At 35.6% G+C, this 22,974-nt stretch overlaps 3 protein-coding genes across 4 annotated transcripts in view; 1 reads left to right on the top strand and 2 right to left on the bottom strand.

The window, feature by feature from the left end:
- LOC142972605 (SH3 domain-binding protein 5 homolog) overlaps nucleotides 1-14,077 on the bottom strand; it is a 45,122-nt gene extending 31,045 nt beyond the window's left edge. The window contains exons 1-2 of the mRNA XM_076113862.1: nucleotides 13,767-14,077; nucleotides 8,341-8,403 (exon numbers count right to left, since the gene is read on the bottom strand). Of these exons, the coding sequence (XP_075969977.1) occupies nucleotides 8,341-8,403; nucleotides 13,767-13,835 (132 nt within the window). The 5' untranslated portion in view covers nucleotides 13,836-14,077. The remainder of the gene's footprint in view (nucleotides 1-8,340; nucleotides 8,404-13,766) is intronic.
- LOC142972603 (F-BAR domain only protein 2) lies at nucleotides 9,136-13,768 on the bottom strand. Its single transcript, XM_076113861.1, has one exon. The coding sequence runs from the start codon at nucleotides 13,703-13,705 to the stop codon at nucleotides 11,033-11,035; it is 2,673 nt and encodes an 890-aa protein (XP_075969976.1). The 5' UTR covers nucleotides 13,706-13,768; the 3' UTR covers nucleotides 9,136-11,032.
- Nucleotides 14,078-14,501: 424 nt separating the features above from the next.
- LOC142972602 (sin3 histone deacetylase corepressor complex component SDS3) lies at nucleotides 14,502-22,015 on the top strand. Of its 2 annotated transcripts, none has more exons than XM_076113860.1 (7): nucleotides 14,502-14,856; nucleotides 16,032-16,101; nucleotides 16,643-16,780; nucleotides 17,202-17,379; nucleotides 17,656-17,872; nucleotides 18,224-18,387; nucleotides 18,804-22,015. In XM_076113860.1, exons 1-7 carry the CDS (start codon nucleotides 14,697-14,699, stop codon nucleotides 18,897-18,899), a joined length of 1,023 nt encoding a protein of 340 aa, XP_075969975.1. In that variant the 5' UTR covers nucleotides 14,502-14,696; the 3' UTR covers nucleotides 18,900-22,015. The 2 variants fall into 2 exon arrangements, with proteins under 2 accessions (XP_075969975.1, XP_075969974.1); XM_076113859.1 differs by having other exon boundaries at nucleotides 16,628-16,780.
- Nucleotides 22,016-22,974: the final 959 nt, after the last annotated feature.

Below are 22,974 nucleotides of genomic sequence, written 5' to 3'. Positions count from 1 at the left end.
AATTGTACATATTGTTAAATGGAAGTTGCTGAAAATTCCCTTAAATATAACCGAACGATTAAAGTAAAAGTATTGACCTCTTTAGACCATGCTCCTTTTCACGAAGGCCAAAGACGACCAAATCGGAATTAAATTGTTCCAACTCATAATTGCAACTGTCGCCGAGAGACGATTGCTCTGCTCAAGCAGTGACTATACACGAGAGGTGCCTATGAACGATGCACCAATTTAATCAATAGAAAATAACAGTATCTACCACCCAGTTTCCCAGCTTCTAATCCACAGTGCGTAATTACTGACATACCTTCTATAAGTAGTAAAAACCTTGTAAAAACAAAGGCCGTTAACGGGCTAGTCACACCGCTCAAGTAAGTGGGGCAAACGTAACAGGATTCGTTTCATCTTGTTACGGTGCTGGTCGACAGTGTCGTTTGAGAAAACGTACAGAAATGCAATTATTACGGCTGCCGGGAACACGGGTTACGGTGTAATGCTTTTAGCAGCATGTGTTGAAAGGGAATATTGTTCGCTTTTCGGTTTTTCGTCGCAATTTTCTTCTTGAAGGTAGGTAAAGGTACATGGAATGTGACGTAATTTCGTCTAATGAGTAATAGGTGACTAAAATAACACAGAAAACGTGTTGAACCGAACGTTGCCCAGGTGTGCCGCTATACTAAAGTGGATAAAGTTTAGAGAAAGGGAACAAACGATGTCAAAGAAACACATTGATAAAAGTCTATTATAAAACGCTGGAGAATTAAATTAATATGTAATGAGGACAGAGATTTTGAGTATCTTATGTTTTTATTTCCATAGGCCCAATTTCAAAAATTATCCTTATACAAATAGGAAGTTACATTTATCTTTCACAAACATAAGCATTTATTCGGAAAACAGTTGCGAAATCGCAAACAGAAGTTTGTACAACATCTTAAAGTATTACCTAACTATCTTATTTGTACGGTAAACATGATATAACATCTCCACATTAAGAAATCTAAGAGGGAACTTTCTTGAAACGAATTAGTACAACTTTGATTACTTTTAGCAAGATTGATTGGACTTGTCACAACTAATGTTACTGGGAGCATCATCAATCACATCGCGAGGAAATAACATCGTTATTAACTTTCACCATTGGTATCAAAGTGCATGTTTAAATCAGAATCACGTAAAAAGTACTAATTGTGATAAAACTCTGCCTGTTTAAAGACTTAATCCTACCAATTTTTTTTTATATCTTAATAAAATTTGACTCACTGATAGCTTATAACCTGTATCATAGGTAGTCTTCAACTAGTAAATAAATCCAGTTTCTCCCCAGATTGATGCAATTAGAAATCGAAGGCACCTCCCTTAATTATCGTAATGATGAACGTAGAAACGTGATTGCTGCAATATGTTGCTATAATGACTTATGTACAGGCGAGACTACGTTAGGACATGCTCACTGTGCAATGCCCATCTTAATGAAACAGTATGTATTTTTATTTCAAGATATGCAGTGGAACTTGACTGTTAATACCTACTATCTATATGAAATAATCAAATAACATGATACAATGTCCATGTACTCAAGGCCTAAGTACTCCCTTATTATGGTAAGAAACCCTAGTCAAGGAGATAAGAATGGGTTACATCTTAAAGACCATTTCGCACCCCGATCCCCAAATAATGGGATTTTATTGATCTGATCTGATAGCTTGTTTATTACTCCCAATATCTCAGTATATCAACAACCAATATGAAATCAATCATATTTCCTTCATTACAGACATATACCGACGATATGACACAATAATATTCGTACCTTTCTCAGAAAACCTTTGATCATTCGCTCCCAGTTTGAGCAAACGGAAGAACACACCCGTCACGCAAAACCCTCGGTGATTTTCCAAACCAAAGTACAAATTAAGTTAGAGAAAGTACTTTATCGCAAGGTTACGGACTAAAATTAGATATAAAAGGGCCTCTTTACTTTGTAAGGCTTCTGTTGCTTTCAAATGTATCGAGTGACTTGAAATACCTTGGAAATTGTACTCCAGTAAGATTTCGAAACACAAAGGAGTTTATTTAAACCATATTTTACCAACTTAATACAGCTACTAGGTGTTTAAACCATTCTAAATCTTATGCAGTCACTGTCGAACAGTGAATCACATGTCTTTTCTCAATATTGAAGGAGTTAACCTACGTGTCAGATAGCTTAACTGCTATTTCTATAGCAATGAATTCATAGTAAGTTTATGACCTTAACAATACTAAACTGTATCGTATGAAAGAGATTTCAGAAGTGACTTTTATAGCTGACTCAGTTTTGAAGCTGGCAAATAGCCCAAGGTATCCCACAGTCTTCTAGCCGTACTTTTTTAAGATAAGCAGCACTTTAATGCCTTGCCGCAGTATTAGAGTTTGCCACAAACATTTTGCTATACGGATACATGCCCTAAGCAAGGAGACGATCGATGCTAATCAATTACATACATATGATCGAACGGGGGATGTCGTCCAATCACACGTAATAACATATTTTCTACGACTCACCGCTCGGTGAAATGAAAGTTTTTCATCATGGCTTATTTTTATTACATTTTATAAAATACTAGCTTTCCGCATGCGGCTTTGCCTGCGAGGAATCTCCAAAACTCCTCTCTTATCCTCTGCACTGCCTAACGAATTTTCATACAAAATTTCAACTTTCTACGCTCAGTAGTTTCGGCTGTGCGTTGTCCATCAGTCAGTCACTTAGTAACGGATGAGTTCTGTATAATTATATAGATATGTTTCTAGTTTGTTGCCAATGACAAAAAACTGGCCACTACGATACTTCGCCAAATTTCATCTAAATTCGTATATCGAAAGTTTGTCGCATGATGGCGTAATAGACTTTTTAAAAACGTATTGACATAATATATTTGTTAGACCAAGATATTTTAAATGGGTTAGCAAAGACGTATGTATTTCTTCACTACCTAATAGACTCATAGATGGCACTATAAATATACAAAATTTTGATCTAACTAGAACTGTGGTTTTCTAGTTTCTTCCGTGACAAAATACTTAAGTTCATAAAAAAAAGCAAGAATTTTCAAAGGAATTCTTTAGACTTACGTGTAGTTAATTTTATGCAAGTTTTAAGCAAACGGAAGTGAACTATTATGTATTGTAAACACGAATAACCTAGAGGCTTATAGAAAGGAAGTAAATTAGCATGCTATGGCTATTAGAATTAATCGTGATCTTGGAAGCGAGAACCATATTACATAAGGCTGACATAAACCATAATATTACGTTTCTTTCTTCATATCATCAGCCTAGCCCTTCTTCCAACTGTGTTGAAGTCGGCTTCCAGTCTAACTGGATGCAGCTGAATATACTAGTATTTTACATGAAGCGACTGCATATGATATCGTTAATATTTAATTTCTGTAATTGCTTTATGATAATAACCTTCTCAAAAGACAAGAATGAGTTAAGAATAGAGAAACATGAGTTTCGTGATTACAACTACAAAAATATATAATCGACCAAAGTACAATCAGACCCTAAACAAAAAGGAAGATTTGGGCACCCAAAGTCAGTTGGCAGTGGTGATCACCACAAAATTTTTCTTAACTGCCTATCTTAAATCACAACCAAACTGTATACTAAAGATACCCACCAAAAAAGGTTTCAAGACTAATCAGATATATTAATAAGATAGCACTTCCAAAACGGTATTAGATACCCCGGGTATAAACCGAAAGTAATCATAACACACTTTCCTACAATACTGATAAAAAACGATAAGCTGTTTTACATTTAAGAAAGTAGATAGTAGCAGATACTGTAGATAGCTATCGTTACCGCTATCCATCCATCAAGTTATCGCAGTTGGCCCGTTTCCTAACAATGGTAGGACAAACTATGGTTGACGTAAAAAGTGTTTTTAACAAAATGTATTTAGTGTGAATGATTAATGGTATAGGGTGATTGTTTGTATTGTAGCTTGATATAGGGTGTTGGGAAATTGAATAGTGTTTGAATTAATATAATAGGACTTTTTTTAACTAATAGAATATTTTTGGATAGAAACACCGGAGGGGACGCCGTAGACACACAGATCATATCAGTAAGGTCTGTCAAAAAGATCAGTTGCATAGCACTAGTGATATGAATAAAGCAAAAAGAATTGCTGGGATTGGTTTCTGTTTATACCTTACTATAAATAGTCAATTTTTGTATTAATGTTTGTATTTAATAGATTTTTTTATAAGAAGCAATATAAGCCCGAATATTTTGTCCTTCTACCTTTTCGAAGTTATTCGAAATAATTATCACATGCTCCAACGGTGAAGAAAAACATCGTGAGGAAACCTTGCATACCTAAAATTTAATACATTTACTGAGGGCATGCAAAGTCCCCAACCCGCACTTGGCCAGCGTGGTGGACTCAAGGCCTAACTCCTCCCTCATCACGGGAGGAGACCCTTGCCCAGCAGTGGGACATTAATAGGTTAAATTTATTTATTTATCTGAAGTAAGTAATGTAAATATGTTCAAAAGTTGTAACATTGTTTACCTACACATTTTTTTAAATATATTATTTTAAAGGAACAAACAAGTATATCTTATTGAAATAAGATGAATTGCGTCACTCATGTAGATCGGTTTGATACTACACCCGATTTGCGTAACGTTAACATTTTATCTGTCATGTTGTGAAATATTGTCTTTAGATAGTGTCATGTTTTCCGGGAAAATTGGAACATTCCTTTTCCGTATAGTCCATTGAAATGTTACAATTTGAGGGCCGAATATTGCATTTCTTAGAGGACGCAATTTTATTTTTGGATCATGTAGGGGGGGGTCAATAGAAGCTTAACCTGAAGTTTGTGGGGTCGCCACTCTTGTCCCCCGGCCGCCATCTTGGAAAAGGAGGTGGAAACCCTTTTTTCACTATATCTCAAAAACTATGCGTCTTACAATGAAACTGTAAAAGCATAATTTGTAGCAAATTATTTTGCCTACAAATATGTTAAAGAACTTTTTGCCCTAAATTAATAATTAAAGAAGTTATAAGCAAAAAAGTGTTTTTTTTTTTACAAAAATTTTCTTTCCCAATCTGGTCTAATTCGTAGCGCTGTTACTTAGTCTCTATTTAATGAAATTGAAAAAAATATATGGAAAATTTTTCCTCGAAAAATACTCTCCAAGATTGGTCTGAGGTATTTTTTTTGTATATATTCATATCAGCTTAGCCTTTTTTCCAAACTATGTTGGAGTCGGCTTCCAGTCTCACCAGGTGCTGCTGAATACCAATGTTTTACATGGAGCGACTGCCTATCTGACCTCCACAACCCAGTTACCTGGGATTTAAAACGATACCCTTCGTTAAGACTAGTTGTTAGACTTTCAAGCTTCTGACTACTGTTAACGACTGTCAAAAATCTTCGAAAATGACAGCCGGGACCCACAATTTAACGTGCCTTCCGAAACAAGGCGGAACTCGATATGTGTAAGATGGTCACCCATCCACAGAACAACCTCGGCAAGCGTGGCTTAACCTCAGAGATCGATCCGCGTGGCTGTAGTTAAAAAAAGTTATATAGAAACAAAGAAAAATTGTATAAAAAAAATTGCATGTTTTTGCTTATAACTTTTTAATTGTTGATTTAAGGCAAAAAGTTATTAAGCATATTTGTAGGCAAAATAATTTGCTACAAATTATGCTTTTACAGTTTCATTGTAAGACGCATAGTTTCCGAGATATAGCGAAAAAAGTGTTTCCACCCCCTTTTCCAAGATGGCGGCCGGGGGACAAGGGTGGCGACCCCACAAACTTCAAGTTAAGCTTCTATTGACCCCCCCTACATGTTCCAAAAATAAAATTGCGTCCTCTAAGAAATGTAAAATTCATGTAACATTTCAATGGACTAGTAATGTAATGTTACAAGGTTAGTCATTTTATTGCCCTAATAAAGTATTACAGTCGTAATTTAGTTATTTTTGTGATTTGCAAATTGATTTGATTCATAATGACACACGAAAATTTGCGATTGCTCTTGGCTTCTTGGTGTTTTCTAAAGATCAAAACTATGCGAGGTAATGTCTTAACTGGGCTCAAGCCCAAACCCCTCAATGTCTGAATTTAGCAGCCTTGGCCAGCAAAGGGACTAAAGATTTTGCTTGCTGAGTAATATACTTTGCCTACCAACTTTAAGGCTGAACGGATTGAACCATTGAAATGGAGCGGAGATTTTATGCACTCTTATTGGTTTATAGTTCTTATTTCAGGGCTACTTTTGAGAGACATTCTAATATAAATCAGCACACAAATAACACTTTCATAGTTATCGGAACCGGTAATCGAACCCGAAACCTTATGATCAGTAAAAATAAGTCAGACTAGTTCTATTTGCGGTGCAGTAAATAAAGAACGTAAATTAACATCAACAAGAGCTACATCATAGCAAAAAATAGACACTAATTATTAGCTTAAACGTTTCAGACGATAATTGAATAAGCACGGTTAGCTCATGATGACTCAATAAATAGAACAGATACCATTGTGCCGTACGTTTTGAAGTTATGTAAGAAATTATAAGGTTTAGAAAACCTTTAAGATTTCATTCAAATCGTGAAGTGAAACTTTGAGATCTTTGTGATTTTACAAGCTTTTATTCAACCTGCATTGTATTGTGTTCAAGGTGGAATCTTGCAACTCAATTTTGAAGCAGAAATCTTTAACCTTGTGAAAGCTGTAACAGACGGTAATTTTGGTTTATGATAAAGAGAATTTCAGCACTGAGAATCGTAACAAGCAATTTCATTAACAGACATATCAGCTATTTAACTGTCATAGTCTTCGTAAAATGCTTCTGTATCGAACGTACATTAGTAAAGTCAGCCTTCTTAACAATATTCCTACAGGCAAGTTAACTATATTAGCCATGAAACAGCGTAATACATACATAATATAACACCATCAAAGTAAATACAAATTATAGAAACACAACCGAGTATTCGTACTTCTCTTGCTTCATATATTTCATTACATTTGCAAGTACCACGCAAATGCCCTTCGTGTACAAGTAATTCGGTAAAAGTCATACATTTCATACAATATCGACTGATTGGTATGTAACCTTGTATTTTGTGCGTCTTTGCAGAGGTTAGAGGGCAAGAGAAAGGAGATGTGAAGATGTTGCTAAGATTTTATATAGATAGCGAGTTCTATAAGTAATGTTTAACATATGACGTATGTATAAGTAAAAGCCTGTTTGTCATAATTAAGTGCCTATTAAAGTGATGGTTTGTATTACAAAAAATTAGAGTCTATTGACAAAATGCTATGTATTGCATTTTAAAGTTAATAAGAGACAAAAAGAGAAAAGGTTTTTATTTAAAGTAAGGCTTTAAGGTTGTCAGTAGGCTACAATAAACTAAATAAGATCAAGCTAGTGCAGTCTAGCATAGAAATTAATCATTAACTAAAATAACAACATCAAAATAAATATATTAAGTTCCGTATCGAGAAGTTTGTAAAGAAAGTCACACTCTGTATATTTCGAAAACAATCATGGAAATATTCACGTAAAAAAATAAGTGGCTGACCTGAATATTTTCAACTAAATCAAAAAAGAATTCGAATTCACAAAACTAGTTCATGTAAAATTCAAACCCCATAATGGAACAGCAGTGCCAAAACAAAGAATTAAAAAAAAACAACGACATGACATGCACCATTGCCAAATGAAAAAAAAAATAGGGCACGCCCTCATTTTCCCGCCATTTAACATTACGCGGGTCATTAGCCTAACTTCATGCAAGTTGTTAAGTTACTATTTAGTAGGTAGGTCAATTAGATTTCATAGTATTTGTTGAAATCAACTAAGAAACATTATAAATTATGGTTTCATAAATTCATAATTAGTATGTAGCCTCTATAGGTACTTTGACGATATTACAGTGAATATAGAAAAGGCACAGACACTAATAATTAAAGGTAATTAGACTAGAACGTAAAAAGTCTTCAACTTTCTTTTTATTTTATTTTTTGTTATATTTTCTTGATGAATTCATAAAATAAATATGTATATTGCACACATTTTTTCGTTAATTTCACGAAAAAAACCATTTACTTGCAAATCAAGGTCTCATTTCTCCTATCATCAAATACCTTTATCACAGAAATAATTTCGAAAAACCATCGGTAAAAAAATAAATACTTCTTGTACAAAAACAACTGCCAACAGAAAATAAACCCTTAAGACTGTCACAACACATTTTTATCCAAGCCTAAATTTACCCACTACCCCAGATATATTATTACCAAAAAATAATAAAAAAATCACTTACATCCAACTCCAATTCCAGTTTATTGATCTCATCTGTAGCTGCATTCAGTTTCTCCAGTTCCACCTGAAACGTTTTGAAATATTTCAGACAATCGCATGGTACCCGCACACTGTACTCCCACACATACGGTAACAGCAAGCAACATGTAGAGACGGGAAACATCGGAGACATAACTAGTTTACATTTTATCACAATACAAATATTTATCTCTAAACGTCTAGATAAAATATACGTACGTCCCATCTTAACGCCTCTGTCTTCTAAGACGTGAAAAAAAATGGCGGCCGTGGATTTGCAAATCACAATTGATATAAAAAAAATTCTTTTGATAAAGTCACCACATAAAAAATTGCGTTTGATAACATACAGGCACAAACATTAATACTGTTTCACGAACATTTCTGTACTTCAACTGAAAGTTAAAGAAAGTTTTTAGAAAAATAATGAATAAATTATTATAATAATTATACATTATTGAGGTTGAAATATACCGTTTTTCTTACTTATATTAATGTTTGTGACTGTACAATTAAAATGTAGTCTTTATTATAATAGTGCTTGGTTATTTTTTTACTTAGTAAAGGGGTTTTTTCCTTAGTCTTACAGAGAGACAAAAGTGGTATTAAAGATAGGACGTACCCTAGTTTCATCACAATGTTCATCTAACTGTACCTTATATCGAAAGTTTCCTGTCCCTACGACAAAAGCCAACCAAAAAGTATTACTTACATAGTTTATCGCCCATTTCGTTTTTATTATTGTGACTGTGGTACAAAATACAATAAAATAACTACATAAATGCTAAATTACATTTTATTTAAAATTAAACATAATAGTTACATTATTAGAATCATACATGCGATAAATTTTACGTTACAAAAATATTTTATTACGCATTTTGCATTTTTTTTATCTAATTATTAAACAAAAAAGAGATTTTTAATACGTTTCTTTAAATTAACTCAGCCGAATCTACGCACCTTTATATGTAAAAAAAACAAATTTGTGATACGCAATAATAATAAAATAATACTTAATTAATGAGATATAATAATATATTAATGGAATGGTTCAGTTGTAGGTACTATTATTATATGGTTTGACCTTTTATATATATTTTATGAACACGTAACTTTTGGTAAAGTTAGTAGCTTAACTATTTCCGTAACTCATTAGGCCGCTGGGGAAAGAGGACTGATATTATACATTACAATATGAGATTACATTTAAAAAATGAGTTAAAACAAGCTACGTCTCACGAAAAAACCAAAAAGAAAAAAATATTAAAAAATCAACATGTCCGGTGGTCGTAATCTAAATGCTGGCTACAAAATACAACATTCAACATCAACATAATAATCATTATAATATAATATGTTGAATAAAAAACAAATTACATTTACTCTACTTTGGAGATTCAGAGAATCGTTATTTGAAATTATTAATAATAGTTAATATTGATAATTAAGAAAAATAAACAAATACATAATTATTTTATTATTATAAAAATGTCTATTTGAGGTTTGGCATAAAGCTACCTATAACATTTGAAATCTATTTAAAGTGTAATGAGCTGTTCAAGAGTACACATTACTAATACAATACATAAGATAATTAGCAGTCTGAACCAACACAGAGATAACAAAATATAAGGTTTCTGATAATGCAAGTGCACAAACTGTGCGAGTTTGTTAACAATCAGGACACAAAATTGTAATTTATGAGTCCGAAAGAGTAATTTGACTCTGATATTTAAAAAAATGTCAAAGGAGTGTTTGTATTAGAAAAATCTAGTGTATTTTTTTTAGTATATAGCATGAATGTCAAACCTCAAACAAATAATTAGCTAAGTATAAGTGATTTGTGGCCTTAACTTGATCACCTGTTGCATTATTTAGGCCTCCATAATGTTATAAACAGAAAATAATCTAAACCAGTACAAACAAATTATGTTTTTGTTTTAAATACACAGTTGTTTGTTCCAAAACAAATTAAATCACATTATCAGTTATTGACCTCAAAATAATTCAAAACATTATTTTAAGAGATAATATATTTGCCATGCAACATAGTCACATGTTATTAGCTTTAAAGCTTTATAATTCTGGGGTTATTTTACATCAATATAAAGAAAAAGAACTCAATTAGTAATCTGCTAAGCAGTAGATAAACTTAATACTGAAGGAGCAGTATTTATTGACAAACATTTAATAAGTAGTTTATTGACCTCACAAGATCATAATTCCAATTAATATGTGATGCATCTCAATATAATATACATAGGCTGAGTACTCACTCAAGTTAAATGTGAACAAAAATCGTGTTTATAATGTATGCAAGTGTTCTAGTGCAACAGTCAAGTACTCAAGTGTAAATTTACAAAATACAGTATAAAATGGCACATTAACTATTCTGAAAAATAAGTTAGTAGATGTGAAACATATCCCTATCAATAAGTAATACAATTTCCAAATTAACAACTAACAATTTAACTCGAAAATTGACAAACTATGTTGTGATACATTATTGTAACTTATATTTTTTTTGTGGACAGGAAACAGTCCTATAAGGTACCAAAACATATACACATCAAAACATGTAGTATAGAAACCTACTCATCCCGTACACACCTTGAATATACGACAACAACATCTATATACAAACATGTGTATTCATAAGTGTTTTGGACCGATCAGTTCACGTCACTATCACAAATGTATTTGCCGGAGACGAACCGCCGCTTGACGAGAGACAGCCGATATCCGCTGCCTATTAGTTCGAACTCAATGCCGGAGAGGGTCGCGCCCTCGCAGTTGAACTGCGCCGAGATTGTGGCTTTGTTAGACGGACCTTTAGCCAGCTCGAAGCGCGCCTTCAGCGAGCCCACGCCCCTGTCCTCTGAGTGCTGCGACAACTCCGTGAAGCGCCACAGCGCTTGTTCGTTCTCGCCGTTCCACGTGTTAGAAGGCATCGCGATCACGTTCCGCACTCCGCCGGTCATTGGCACACATACAGATACGTTCAGCAAAGGTGATGGCGGACTCATAGCATGCAAGTTGTACTTGTAATCCACCTTCAAATCAGTATGGTCTTTCTCGCACTTCCAATAAGATACCATTTGGAAGGGACACGACGCCGCTCCGGTCTTTGGTCGTACTTGGTATTTAAGTATATCGACATTGAAGTACTGCGCGGTTGGGTTCTTCTCAGACTGACGCTTTAGGAGAGAAGTTAAAGCGGGCATGTTGAACTCCACGACGGTATTGTCGCGGGTAGACATCATCGCGTTAATTGTTATCAATTGCTTGTTGGGCAGGACATTGTCCAATCTATGTATGTTTTTCAACTTAAAACATAATTTAGCTGGATTCGGATTGTTGGCCAGCACGCCAACTATACCGGTGGGGAAAGATAGCATCATATCTCCTGACATCTTCACTTGGCACTTGGATTCTTCCGTACCACGGAAATACGAGTGTATTATCTCGTGGAACGCGACAGCTAACGGTATAGTATCGGCCATGCCTATAGTTAGAGGTGAGGGACCGCGCGACCCTGAGGAGCCGGCGGTGCGGAAGTCACCTTCAGAGCGCCTCGACGGCGGCCGCGGCAGCGAGATCGACGACGATATTGTGGGGGTTGACGTACGAACATTCGATTGATTTATTTCTCCTACTTCCGAGAATAAATCACCAACGTCAGCATTTGAAATGGGCGTGGGGCTTTCCAATGAATGTGATTGATTCCCTGGTAAAGGAGCGTATGGATTGGAGACGTTGCCGTGTGGCGACGCGGGGTTACTGGCTGTGGGGCTCTGAAAGTTGAAATCTATGAAATCACTGCTTGCTTTACTGGTGTTGGCATTGGACCCGCGCCTAGTCGTGCCGATTTTGTACAAAGATATATTCTCAACTGTAGCTCTAAGTTCATCTACACTAGCAGATATAGGATTACCATTGCTAATAGGTTTTATTTCCACATGAATTTTCTGTTCCCTCTCTTCTTCAGAGTCTGAGTCAGTGGAAGAGTACACACTACCTTTCTCATCTTTGGGTCTAATACAGTAACCTTCTTCATCAACCTCTGGTGAATTCATAAAATCTTCTTTTGTTGGTACTTCCTCCTCTTTCTCCTCTAAGTCAGACTTTTCACCGGGATTTGAGTTTTCCGAAATCTCATCCTTTTTCTTTTTGGGCTTTTTCAGTTTAGGCTTAGTCCGTCTGCTGCGCAGGAACCATTTGGATTCTCTGAGTGTTGTGCGTCCCATGTTGTCATCTTTGTCAGGGGCCACTGGTGTAGCTGGTGTTCCACTGGGGCTGGATGGTGCTGAACATGGAGCTGCTCCCTCAACACTACCACTGGGTTCTTCCTTGCTTTGGAAATTTGGTGTAAACAGATTCAAAAGTGAGGTAGTTCTCCTTGAAGTCTTGGTGGCGAATGAAGGCTCCTTTTTGGGTGCCTTAGCTGGTTGAGCAGGTTTGTGTGAACCATTAGACACAGTAGATATCTGGTCTGCCTCTGATATTGAATTGTTAGCTGATCCTGGCTTGGGTAAAGTGGCAGGAAGCTCAATAATAGCTTTCTCAATTGCATTGTATTTATCTATGAGGAACTGTTCCAGCAGTTTTTCAGCTGTTAACTCAAGGCATTGGTGCTTGAAGTCTCTGTGCACTTGTCCCATAAGATCATGGTTGTTCTGTATGATGTCAGCATAAGAGTTGACAAACTGTTTCATCTGTTTGAGGTGGGCTTCCTCAACATCTTGAAAGTGTTTACATGTTTGTGTCATTTTCTTCTCAAAATCCTGTTTAACCAGGTTGTACTTCTCAGCTAATTGTCTATAATCTTCATGAATCTTCTTTAGCTTAACCTCAGCCTTCTCAATATCCTTGGCGGATGCATTGTCTTTGCGTAGCTTCTCCAGCTCAGCTGACTTGGTTGTGTACACATCTTTGGCCTTCTGCAATGCCTGTTTAGTGTTTTGTATCAACAACACCACTTCTAAAGTGTTTGACTCAGAGTCTTTAACAGCTTTATGTTTTTTATGAAGGTCTTCAGCATACCTAGCTACATCCTTAACAAGCTCACTCAGCTTTTGGAACATATGTTGATGTAAATTGGACAATTTCTCCGCGGAACATTTCAATACGCCCCAAAAAGGAGCGAACGTGCCCTGCGCACAGTTACTATTCGCCTGTTTCGCTAATTTAGCTAAAGATTTCGAATTGGTCTCTTCTATATTTGACCTCTCCCTAAGATACTCCGAGAGTTCTTTGCTGGCAATGAGTCCGTATTTCATGTTTTGATATAATATATCGTATCCATTGTGCTCGTTGGCGAAATAATCGACAAAGTTGACACTCATCTTTGCAGTTAGAAGGGCCTACCATAACAGTTACTCAGTACATTATTTTTCACTCACTGACCTGTATTCTAGGGTCGAGCTCAGTATCACCATTGTCGTCGGCCGGGATCGTGAATGAGGACTCTTCCATTGTAGTACTTAGGACTAGGAAGCCACCCAATCACCTAAATTACATCACCGACACAATAGCGAATAGCGTCACCTTCACTATCTAGGAACACACAGAACTAATATCGATTGAATACATCACAAGCAAGGTTGTTTAATTTAATCGTTAAGCACTGAATATAGCCTCGCGTTACGTGTTTAATTTAGGAAAATAAATAATAAAATAAGAATTTTTCATTCAAGATGACGTCCACCTTCGTGACGTCAAATCATAACAATAGACAAAAATATTTTTTCTTACCTGCTGTCTCAAAACATTTTTTAGTTTTAGTTTACATGTGAATCGACTCGACAAGTTCAGTTAACAAAAAAAATTAAAAACATTTGAATATAATATTATGTGATGCTTGCATATAGATGTAAGATAGCAGATTTGTGTAAGTTATCTCATAAATTGAACTTTTCCACTCTTTTATGACTTAAAATAATAGTGGTTAGTCATCCAAAGTTTTTTTTTATTTAGTCGATTGCTAGTGGAAAGTCGTTTACTCTATGGATACAATGCGAGTTTCGGAATCACGTTGGATAAGACGCTAAGTTTATCGGATCTCTCTTTTACTCTACGGCCTATCATGCGTACACTAGCGCCACACCTGTATCGTTTTGATAGTTTTATTTTGATAGGTTAGCATGATGCTTTTTGTCCAGTTTGACGTAAAACAGCTTCAATTTGCTCCAATTTCATTTTCTCATCGAAGTGGAATTTATGTTAAATTCTTTATATGAGTGACATAACTGGCACTTGCCATTTGTTGCTCGTGTCATTATCGGTGTTACTCGTTATCAGAGTTTGTTTCTGAGACGGTGTTCGCATCCAATCTGTATGCAACTATTACGCGTCGCCTCCACTATGTCTTACCAAGGATCACCATATTCGGGCCCGGGGGACGAGTATGACTTCGAGGACGACGGGTACGACGATCTGGAGGAATACAGAGACAGAGAGATACCAGCGCAGCCCCCGCTAGACGACAGTGATGAAGGTACGTTTTGTTTACGAGCTTTGTCTAACCCTGTTTTGATATCATTTTACGTGTAAGCACACCATATTTGAGCATACGTGCCCTTAAACGGCCCTATAAGATATGTAAACATTGGTTATATAATTACAACAATGTTATTTACATACAATGTTTATCCATACAGGCGCCTTCCCGCCTATTTTCCTCCAACCTGTTTGGTGACGTAATGAGTTCTTTTTGATGTCACTTTCTCCATAAATAACACTATTGTATAGTGGGCTTATTTTGTGACCAACTTTGTTGAAACACATAGTAGGTCAAAGTGGGCCTAAGACCATTTGAAATTCAATTTGTGATAAGAACCAAGCATATTCATTTCACTATTCATTACTACTTACTATCCTGACCTTCAAAATCACCATATTTCACTCTATAAGAATTGACATGGTCAATAAAGGCAATCTGTTCTGTATTGGCCAGCCAATAGATAAGTCTATTATACATTTATCTTTAGTGTTTATCTCCTGATTGTTATCAAGGTCATAAGTAACCTGTCTTGTAAACTCTCACATATATTATATACTGTGAACTTAACCTAGCCTGAGACAACTTACAAATAACAATATATCCATTAATCTTATCAGGTCATTATTTATTACCAGTGAAAGGGCCCCAAAATGCATGAGCCTCAGTAAGATGAAAGAATGACCCTAGGTATTAAGATGGGTTATCAATCAAGTACAAAAAAAACCCAGACATTAAGTCAGCTTAAGGCTAAGGCATCAGATAATTTAAAAACAACCACTTCTAATATACATATTGATAATACTTTATAACTCCTGTCATAAAAAATCAGTCTTACTGTACCATAGCTAGCTACAACTGCTAACTTAAACGAAGAAAACATTGATTCTTTTAAAGAAATGACAGGAACAGAATAATAAAAAAAAAGTATCCTGTATTAATCTAGGTTCAAAACTATCTGTGTACCAAATTTCCTAAAAATCCATTCAGCATAATTTAGTGCATGAAAGAGTAACAAATATACATACACCTTCACAAACTATCACATTGACAATATTAGTAGAATGTTAAGTGCCCCAAAGTCCCCATTTTGTGATCTCATACAATATTTAGGACATATAATTAATTTTGTATGAGACATAATGATTTACAATCTTATTTGTATGTTACAGACACAGAGGAAGCCAGTGAGACAGATATACCCAACAATGAATTGAATGAACCATTAGAAGTTAAAGAACAGTAAGTTGTAGTATTACTTATATTTTACACATTACAAAATATACTAACACTAGACATTAACAACTTCACATAGGATACAAAACATCCCTATCCATCATTCTCAGATAATCAAGCAATTCAGACTTGAACCTCAAAATAGATGGTCCATCCTCAAACCAAAATCCTGCCTTACAAGGCAATTAAAAGGTGAAAATCACATACCAAGTTTTATGTGCTACTAAATCATAGCTAAAGCTCAGCCAATGATATATACTTACCTATTTCTCATCCCAGATATAATCTAAGATCCTGCCAAGTTCCTAAATGAGTTCAGCTATTTTCACTTGGAAGAAGGACAAGGAATAATTAAATAAAATCCTTTATATGTCCTCTTTGTATACAGATTAACTAATAAGCACATCAAAAAAACCTTGAAATCCTTTTACTCCTCTGCTTACACTACATAAATAACACAACTCACTATAACACCCTACTTTAACATCCAAAGCTTCCTACTAATAGCAGTAAATCTAACTTATATTGTTAGGCCTCTGACTTCCAGGTTGTACCAGGACAAGCTGGCCAGCTTGAAGAAGCAGCTCCAGCAGCTGGAAGACGGCATACATCCAGAGTTTCTGAGGAGAGTCAAGAGGCTAGAGCATCAGTTGAATGAGAGGCTCAGGATAAATAAAATATACAGGTAACTATATGGAGTCTCTTATATACTGACTGATTAAATCTGTTCTCTACTAAAATTTATTTATTGAGCAGGAATTTTATTTAAAATTATTAATGTCCTACAGCTGGGCAAGGGTGTCCTTCCATAATGAAGGAGGTGTTAGGCCTTGAGTCCAACACACTGGCCAAGTGTGGGTTGGGGACTTTGCATGCCTTCTAGAACTGTTCTAAAGATCTCACAGGCAAACAACTTTATGGGTAGCAGTTTACATTTTACTTTCACACTTCCCCTCTTATTTCAATTACAGCCAGCTCTAAACCCACTTGAAACCTCTATAACTTTACCAAAATGTAAATTGTTGACCTATACTGACTGGGTCAGTGTACAAAACAATAAAATATAAAAACTCTACTATAGACTAAATCTATTCTTATTCTCCCAGGGAACACATGTATGAAGTAGTAGAAAGAGAATACTTAGCAGAGAAGAAGGCAGCGGCGAAAGAGTTTGAAGAGAAGAAGATAGAGCTGAAGGAGAACTTGCTCAATGACTTTGAAGACAAAAGGAAGATGATTGAAAGTGAACGACAAAGTATGGAGCTTAATGGAGATTCCATGGAAGTATGTGTTAATTATTATAAAATTACTCAAATATTCTATCATTTAAATTTAGGACAAAGTCTCTACCTCATCCATACATCTAACTATTGAACAGATTTACTAGTGGTTTTCACGAAAGGATAGGTTTGCAATCGACTGCTGTTTTTTTACTAGCTTGACTATATTCAAAATCAAAATAGAAGACGCGAGCATGCTGTCTTGGTAAATATTTGTTTTGTTCAGTATTGCTTTCGATATGGTATTAACGAAGCATTAAACCTTTGTTTTGTGTTGCAGGTGAAGCCGGCCATGAAGCGCATCCTGCGGCGGCGCGCCAACGAGCCGGCGCCGGCGCCCGAGAAGCGGCGCAAGCCCATCAGCAACACGCTCACGTTCCAGCTGGACGAGCGCGACATCGACGCCGACCTGCGGGCCATCGCGCGCCAGTCCCCGCCGCCGCGCCCCGCGCCGCCGCACGCCGCGCAGCCCAGGAAACTGGTCAACTCCAATAATTGTGAGTATATTACATTACTATTTAAAGTTGTTGTGCTAAAAAGTCAAAATTAGAAACTTCAAGCATCTATAATGTCCATGTAAATAACACTATGGCCAGTGGAGCCTGCCCTAAAACGTCATTAAACAATTGCACCTTCCAGAAAGCAATGTCGCGTTTACGCCGCGTAACTCCAAATGTTTCAATACTGTGCTAAAATTTCGATTTGGGCACTAAACTAAAAACGACAACTATATGGAATAATGGTTTTCAACAATCATACTATGAAAAATAAAGTCAGCTGTTATTAGGTAGCTTGAAATGCAGTTCATAAGAGCATAGATAATATTGAGTATATTGTGTTTAACGCAGGTGAGTCCCCAGTGCGCGAGGGCGGCGAGACGACGGAGACCCGCGTGGAGGACGGCAAGCTGCTGTACGAGCGGCGCTGGTACCACCGCGGACAGAGCGTGTCCGTGGAGGGCCGCGACCTGCCCAAGTTCCCCGGACAGATACATGCCATCACCGATGATGCGGTCAGTATATAAATAACTTTATTATTATCTTTTGCTGACTGTTTATAGTTCGAATGCCATAATTTAGTCAAACATGGACCCCATATAAAGCTACTTTCTCTTTCATATTTTTTGCATTTCTTGTCTTTAAAAGTCTGCACTATATTATCGTAAACTTGCTCTAGTCATTTCAACTTTGGCAATGCCACTGTTAAGATTTGTTTTTATTTACGTTGATAATTCTGGCTTTATGTAATCTATTTTACATTGCTAATTTTTAAACTAAAATGTTAAAAACACTATCCAAATATATCACAAAAAAATATACGGCTAAAAAATACATACATATGAGTACAGCTGAAAATACTTCTAAGCACTCCACACAACCAAAGAATTATTTCAATATAAAATATTTCTATATAAACTGTTTGTTTCAGATATGGGTAAAGAAAACCACAAACCTAGAACGAGTAAGAATATACATATCGCAATTAGCCCGCGGTAAAGTGACATTAAAGAGAAGAGCGTCGTAAACTGTACAGTGATGTGTGCTAGGACTCTAGGACCAGCTAGTGTGTGAACAGTGCTCAAATGTGCCGCCAGGATACAGTGTTGATTGATCAGTCAGGGAAGTAACTACTGCCTATCCTTCTACACTGAACCAGTCGCGTATGTAAGTCGAGCACTTGCTAAGTACGTGAGTAGTAGTAGGTGAAACCGAGATACGCGGCTGATGACAGTAGGAAGGAAAGCTTTAGAGTTCTTTCAGTTCAAAAATGTTTTGGAATTCGTATTCGTCGAGTGTAGAGAGTCCCTTTTGTACATTAGATACATCTGAAGAAAAGGGCATACATAATGTTGTATTGACATTCTATAAAGCCCGTAAGAAATAGTTTAAAAAAAAGCATTGAATTTAGTTTTGTGCAGTTTCACATCTGCATAGTTCAATGGTAAAGCATTTATGAACTGTAAGAACTGAACAAAATATGATTTACAGAAAATGGAGTTGATTATTTTGCCAAAAACATTAGCTAATGGGAATCAGGAGTCGAATAGATCTTCCATTAAACAATTTATTGAGATAATGAGATAAATATCTTAAAATGATGACAGATTTTCTGATTCTTATAAGCTTACTGTAATTTATATAACAATTTTGAAAATACACTCTTGCCAAAGCCATTGTGTATGAAATAGTCAAAATATTCCATTTTAAAAACTACAATGAACTGACACACAAACTGTGATTCAATCAATTGTTTGAGATATAATCTGGTAACAAGACACTGCAATGGAATAATATTAATTTAATGAATATGAGGGATTGTATTTAAGCTTGCGAGCGACCGAATTAGACACTCCAAGACATGGAGCAGGGTTATAGGGGCAGTTAGACATGTTATATACAGACTTTTATACACCTTGTTACTTTTTTAAAGACCTCCAAACTTTTAGCTTCGCGGTACACGGGTCACCGACCACTCGCCACCACCGGCATATTTCTTGTAGCTTTTCATACATTTTATATTGATTCGCCGAGCGCGGTTGAAGCTATTGTCCGCCACACAGATCGCTGCAAAGAATACCAATGGTAGCGTATTGTAGTTATGGCTGGTGACCCAATTGCGGAGATCCGTAGGTTTCATATTATACTTAATTTTGAAACTACTAATACAGTAGTTTAATCAGACCTTTATAACAATTTGTTTCCTCATAGTGTAGTAGACACGCAGGAAATACCTTTGATAGTCTGGTGCCTATAGATAGACTAGTGGAAGTCGAATTAAAATAGTCACCGGGTAACCAAGATTGGTTGCTTACATATGATTATACTCTATGGACTAACAATTTTAACGCATTTATTTTCAGCCGGTAAGTGCAATACATAATAAAATACTGATCTTAATTTCATATTGCAATATCAAAATATGTTTTGTTATTGAAAGTACATAAATGTATTATGTTTAACTTGCCCTATAGCTATGCCTCTGTCATATACGAGGGATACCCGTTCCTAATAACTTTTATAACGATCTCAAACTGTGTAATATAAATGTTGACCCTCCCATTTTATTTGTGTTATAAAATAGTGACGTCAAAATGCACAACAAAATAAAGCTACCGTATTCACAAAAAATACTTACGTCAATATTAAGATGGGCAAAAAATATTTTACTGATTTAAGATGGGTCTGTTTTTGTTGGTATCCTACCAATGTGTGTATTGCCCGTCACTCAAATAGGAGTCCTATTTATGCGTTCAGTAAATCGCATATTAAAATGAGCGTCTGGGATTGCGCGGAGGACTGTTCAGAGCGTTTAGCACAAAAATAGTGTTTATTGCAACCATGTGCACACGTACAATCCCTGTTTCAATATAAAGTCAACTGTTGACTGTCAAATATCTGACCCTATGCATTCATCTGCACTGAAATAAGTATTATATGTGAATACAGGTGATAAGCTGAATGCAGATCTAATTCAAGAATGTTCTAACTAAGACAGACTTGGTTCAGAATGTTAAATTTGTCTTCCTGTAGGACACATTTTGACAATGACGCGTCTTGCTTAAAATACGAGCGTTTACGTACATCTTGTAAAACTATAGTATGTTTTAAAACAGTCTTGAATCAAGTCTGTTGTCCATCTTAATCGATTTGACGTCAATATTTTATCAACTTGAATGAATTGTAAATTGTTATGGTGTTCTACTTCATATTGGTGTAGAATAACTTAATGATAGAGGAATATACAGTAAATGACAATTAGATTCCATGTTAGTAGATGATTTTTAATATTGGGTCTAAGAGCTTCATAAATGCTATCGGATTTGTACAAAATATTCAATAGTAAATGTTCCTTTTCAACTTTGGTTGTTTGAAAGAAGCCGTGTTCCGTCTTCCAAGTTACATCCGAATTAACTAAATAAATATCTATGAAAGAATACGGTTTGTTTTGGGCAACCATTGTCGTGCTTCCGTTTGCGTTCAACAGATGTCGCTACTCGTTATCAAAGTAAAGCTGTTTCCTTTTTCTTTCTAACTTAAATGCATTAAGGAGTTTCTTCGTGCCACTATTACTACGGCAATAGTGACGTTATATCATTAGATATAGCAGTAACAATAATATAGTCGTAGTGGTACGAAAAAACACACTCAGAAAGTTTGTAATTCTCTGATACGGAATTTAGAGTTTCGCTCTAGTGACCGGTAGTGGCGTTAGGAGTTTACAATTTTGACCAAATGGAAATTTATTTAGCGAGAACCTTATAAGTTTTGAGTCTACGTCAGATCCTTGCCCAGCAGGGGGACAGTAATGGGTTTTATTTAAAGCCATGCTCTTAGACCTAATATTACACCAAAAACTTATTATAATGAAACAATCCATGTTGTATTGTCTATGACTCAAAAATGCAGTATTGATGTAAATATTGTACATTATTATGTGTAGATTATGATCAAATGAGCATATACATATGTGTAAATGGAGTTTTTTCGAATGTTCACATTTATTTTAGATTTTTTTTATACTTTTTGTGATTTATTATTGTAAATGAGTTGTGAATTGGCGTTGTAAATAGTATGTGGAGTTTTTACGTCTGTAAATGATATTGAGACAAGATCTTTAATTATATTATGTATTATAAGTGATGCTGTTGTTTTATTTCCATACTGTTTTTTATTTCATCGAGCTTTATTAAGCTTTGAGCTGATGGGAGTAAGTTTTTTAAGATCTCCTCCTCCTCAACTATTCGAAAGTACATCCAAAGCTAAAACAATTAGTACATCGTACAAACATTTGTTTCGGGTGAGAATCGAACCTATAGCTTGTGTGGCAACGACGTGACTCTTACGCCAAAGACGTTGTCAATTAAAACCAATTAAGGGCAAGAGCAGCACGTACATATATATTTTATTATCTTGAGTGTTGCATAGATTTATCACCAATACAAAAAATCTACTAGGTATATTGCAATTATATTCCCATTGCAATACAAGTATGATTCACCCATGTCCCATACAGACTCATCATGTTAAATAATACGTATCTTTATTCATGAAATGCTCGAAAAGAGTTGCTATATTTAGCGCCCCTATAAGTAATGTTTGAGTACTCCTCAATCAATATGGACTTATCGATCAAGGAAAATGGCTTCTATGAAGTTCAAAAGGATGTAGTTAATAAATAACGCACTTTCCTGTAAGTTGGGAAAGGCCGGACAATTTCATGGAACTGTCACCTGTCAACCTTACCGTAAAAGCTCTCCATTTAGATAAAACACAGTAATTTGAATACAACTCTTAAAGGGCTTATTGATAAATAATGTTCAATTCGTAATAAAGATCACAATGACATGCTTTTTGCGGGAATGCAGAATATAGGTCTCTATAGCGCGACAATTTAGAAGAGACCCTTGGCATGCACAGATTTTCTTGATTCTGTATTTTGAATACATACAAGAGATTATACTAAGCGGTTAAACTACAGTCTATAGCTTAGTCAAAACTTTTAAGTGAATAAAAAAAGTCCGTAATTAAGCCCATTTCGACCTTCTGTTACTTAAAAACAGGTCTTTTTGGACGCGTGGCAAGCAGGCGCAAATTCTTTA

The sequence above is a fragment of the Anticarsia gemmatalis genome, chromosome 4 (genome assembly GCF_050436995.1).
Source record: "Anticarsia gemmatalis isolate Benzon Research Colony breed Stoneville strain chromosome 4, ilAntGemm2 primary, whole genome shotgun sequence".
Lineage (NCBI taxonomy): Eukaryota > Metazoa > Arthropoda > Insecta > Lepidoptera > Erebidae > Anticarsia > Anticarsia gemmatalis.
This window is presented reverse-complemented; position numbering and strand designations above follow the sequence as displayed.

Coding starts and splice junctions, on each gene's coding strand:
- LOC142972602 (XM_076113859.1), top strand. CDS start 14,697: ATGCAACTATTACGCGTCGCCTCCACTATGTCTTACCAAGGATCACCA. Junction 14,857..16,031: donor GCTAGACGACAGTGATGAAG/GTACGTTTTGTT, acceptor TGTATGTTACAG/ACACAGAGGAAGCCAGTGAG. Junction 18,388..18,803: donor ATGCCATCACCGATGATGCG/GTCAGTATATAA, acceptor TGTTTGTTTCAG/ATATGGGTAAAGAAAACCAC.
- LOC142972603 (XM_076113861.1), bottom strand. CDS start 13,705: ATGAGTGTCAACTTTGTCGATTATTTCGCCAACGAGCACAATGGATAC.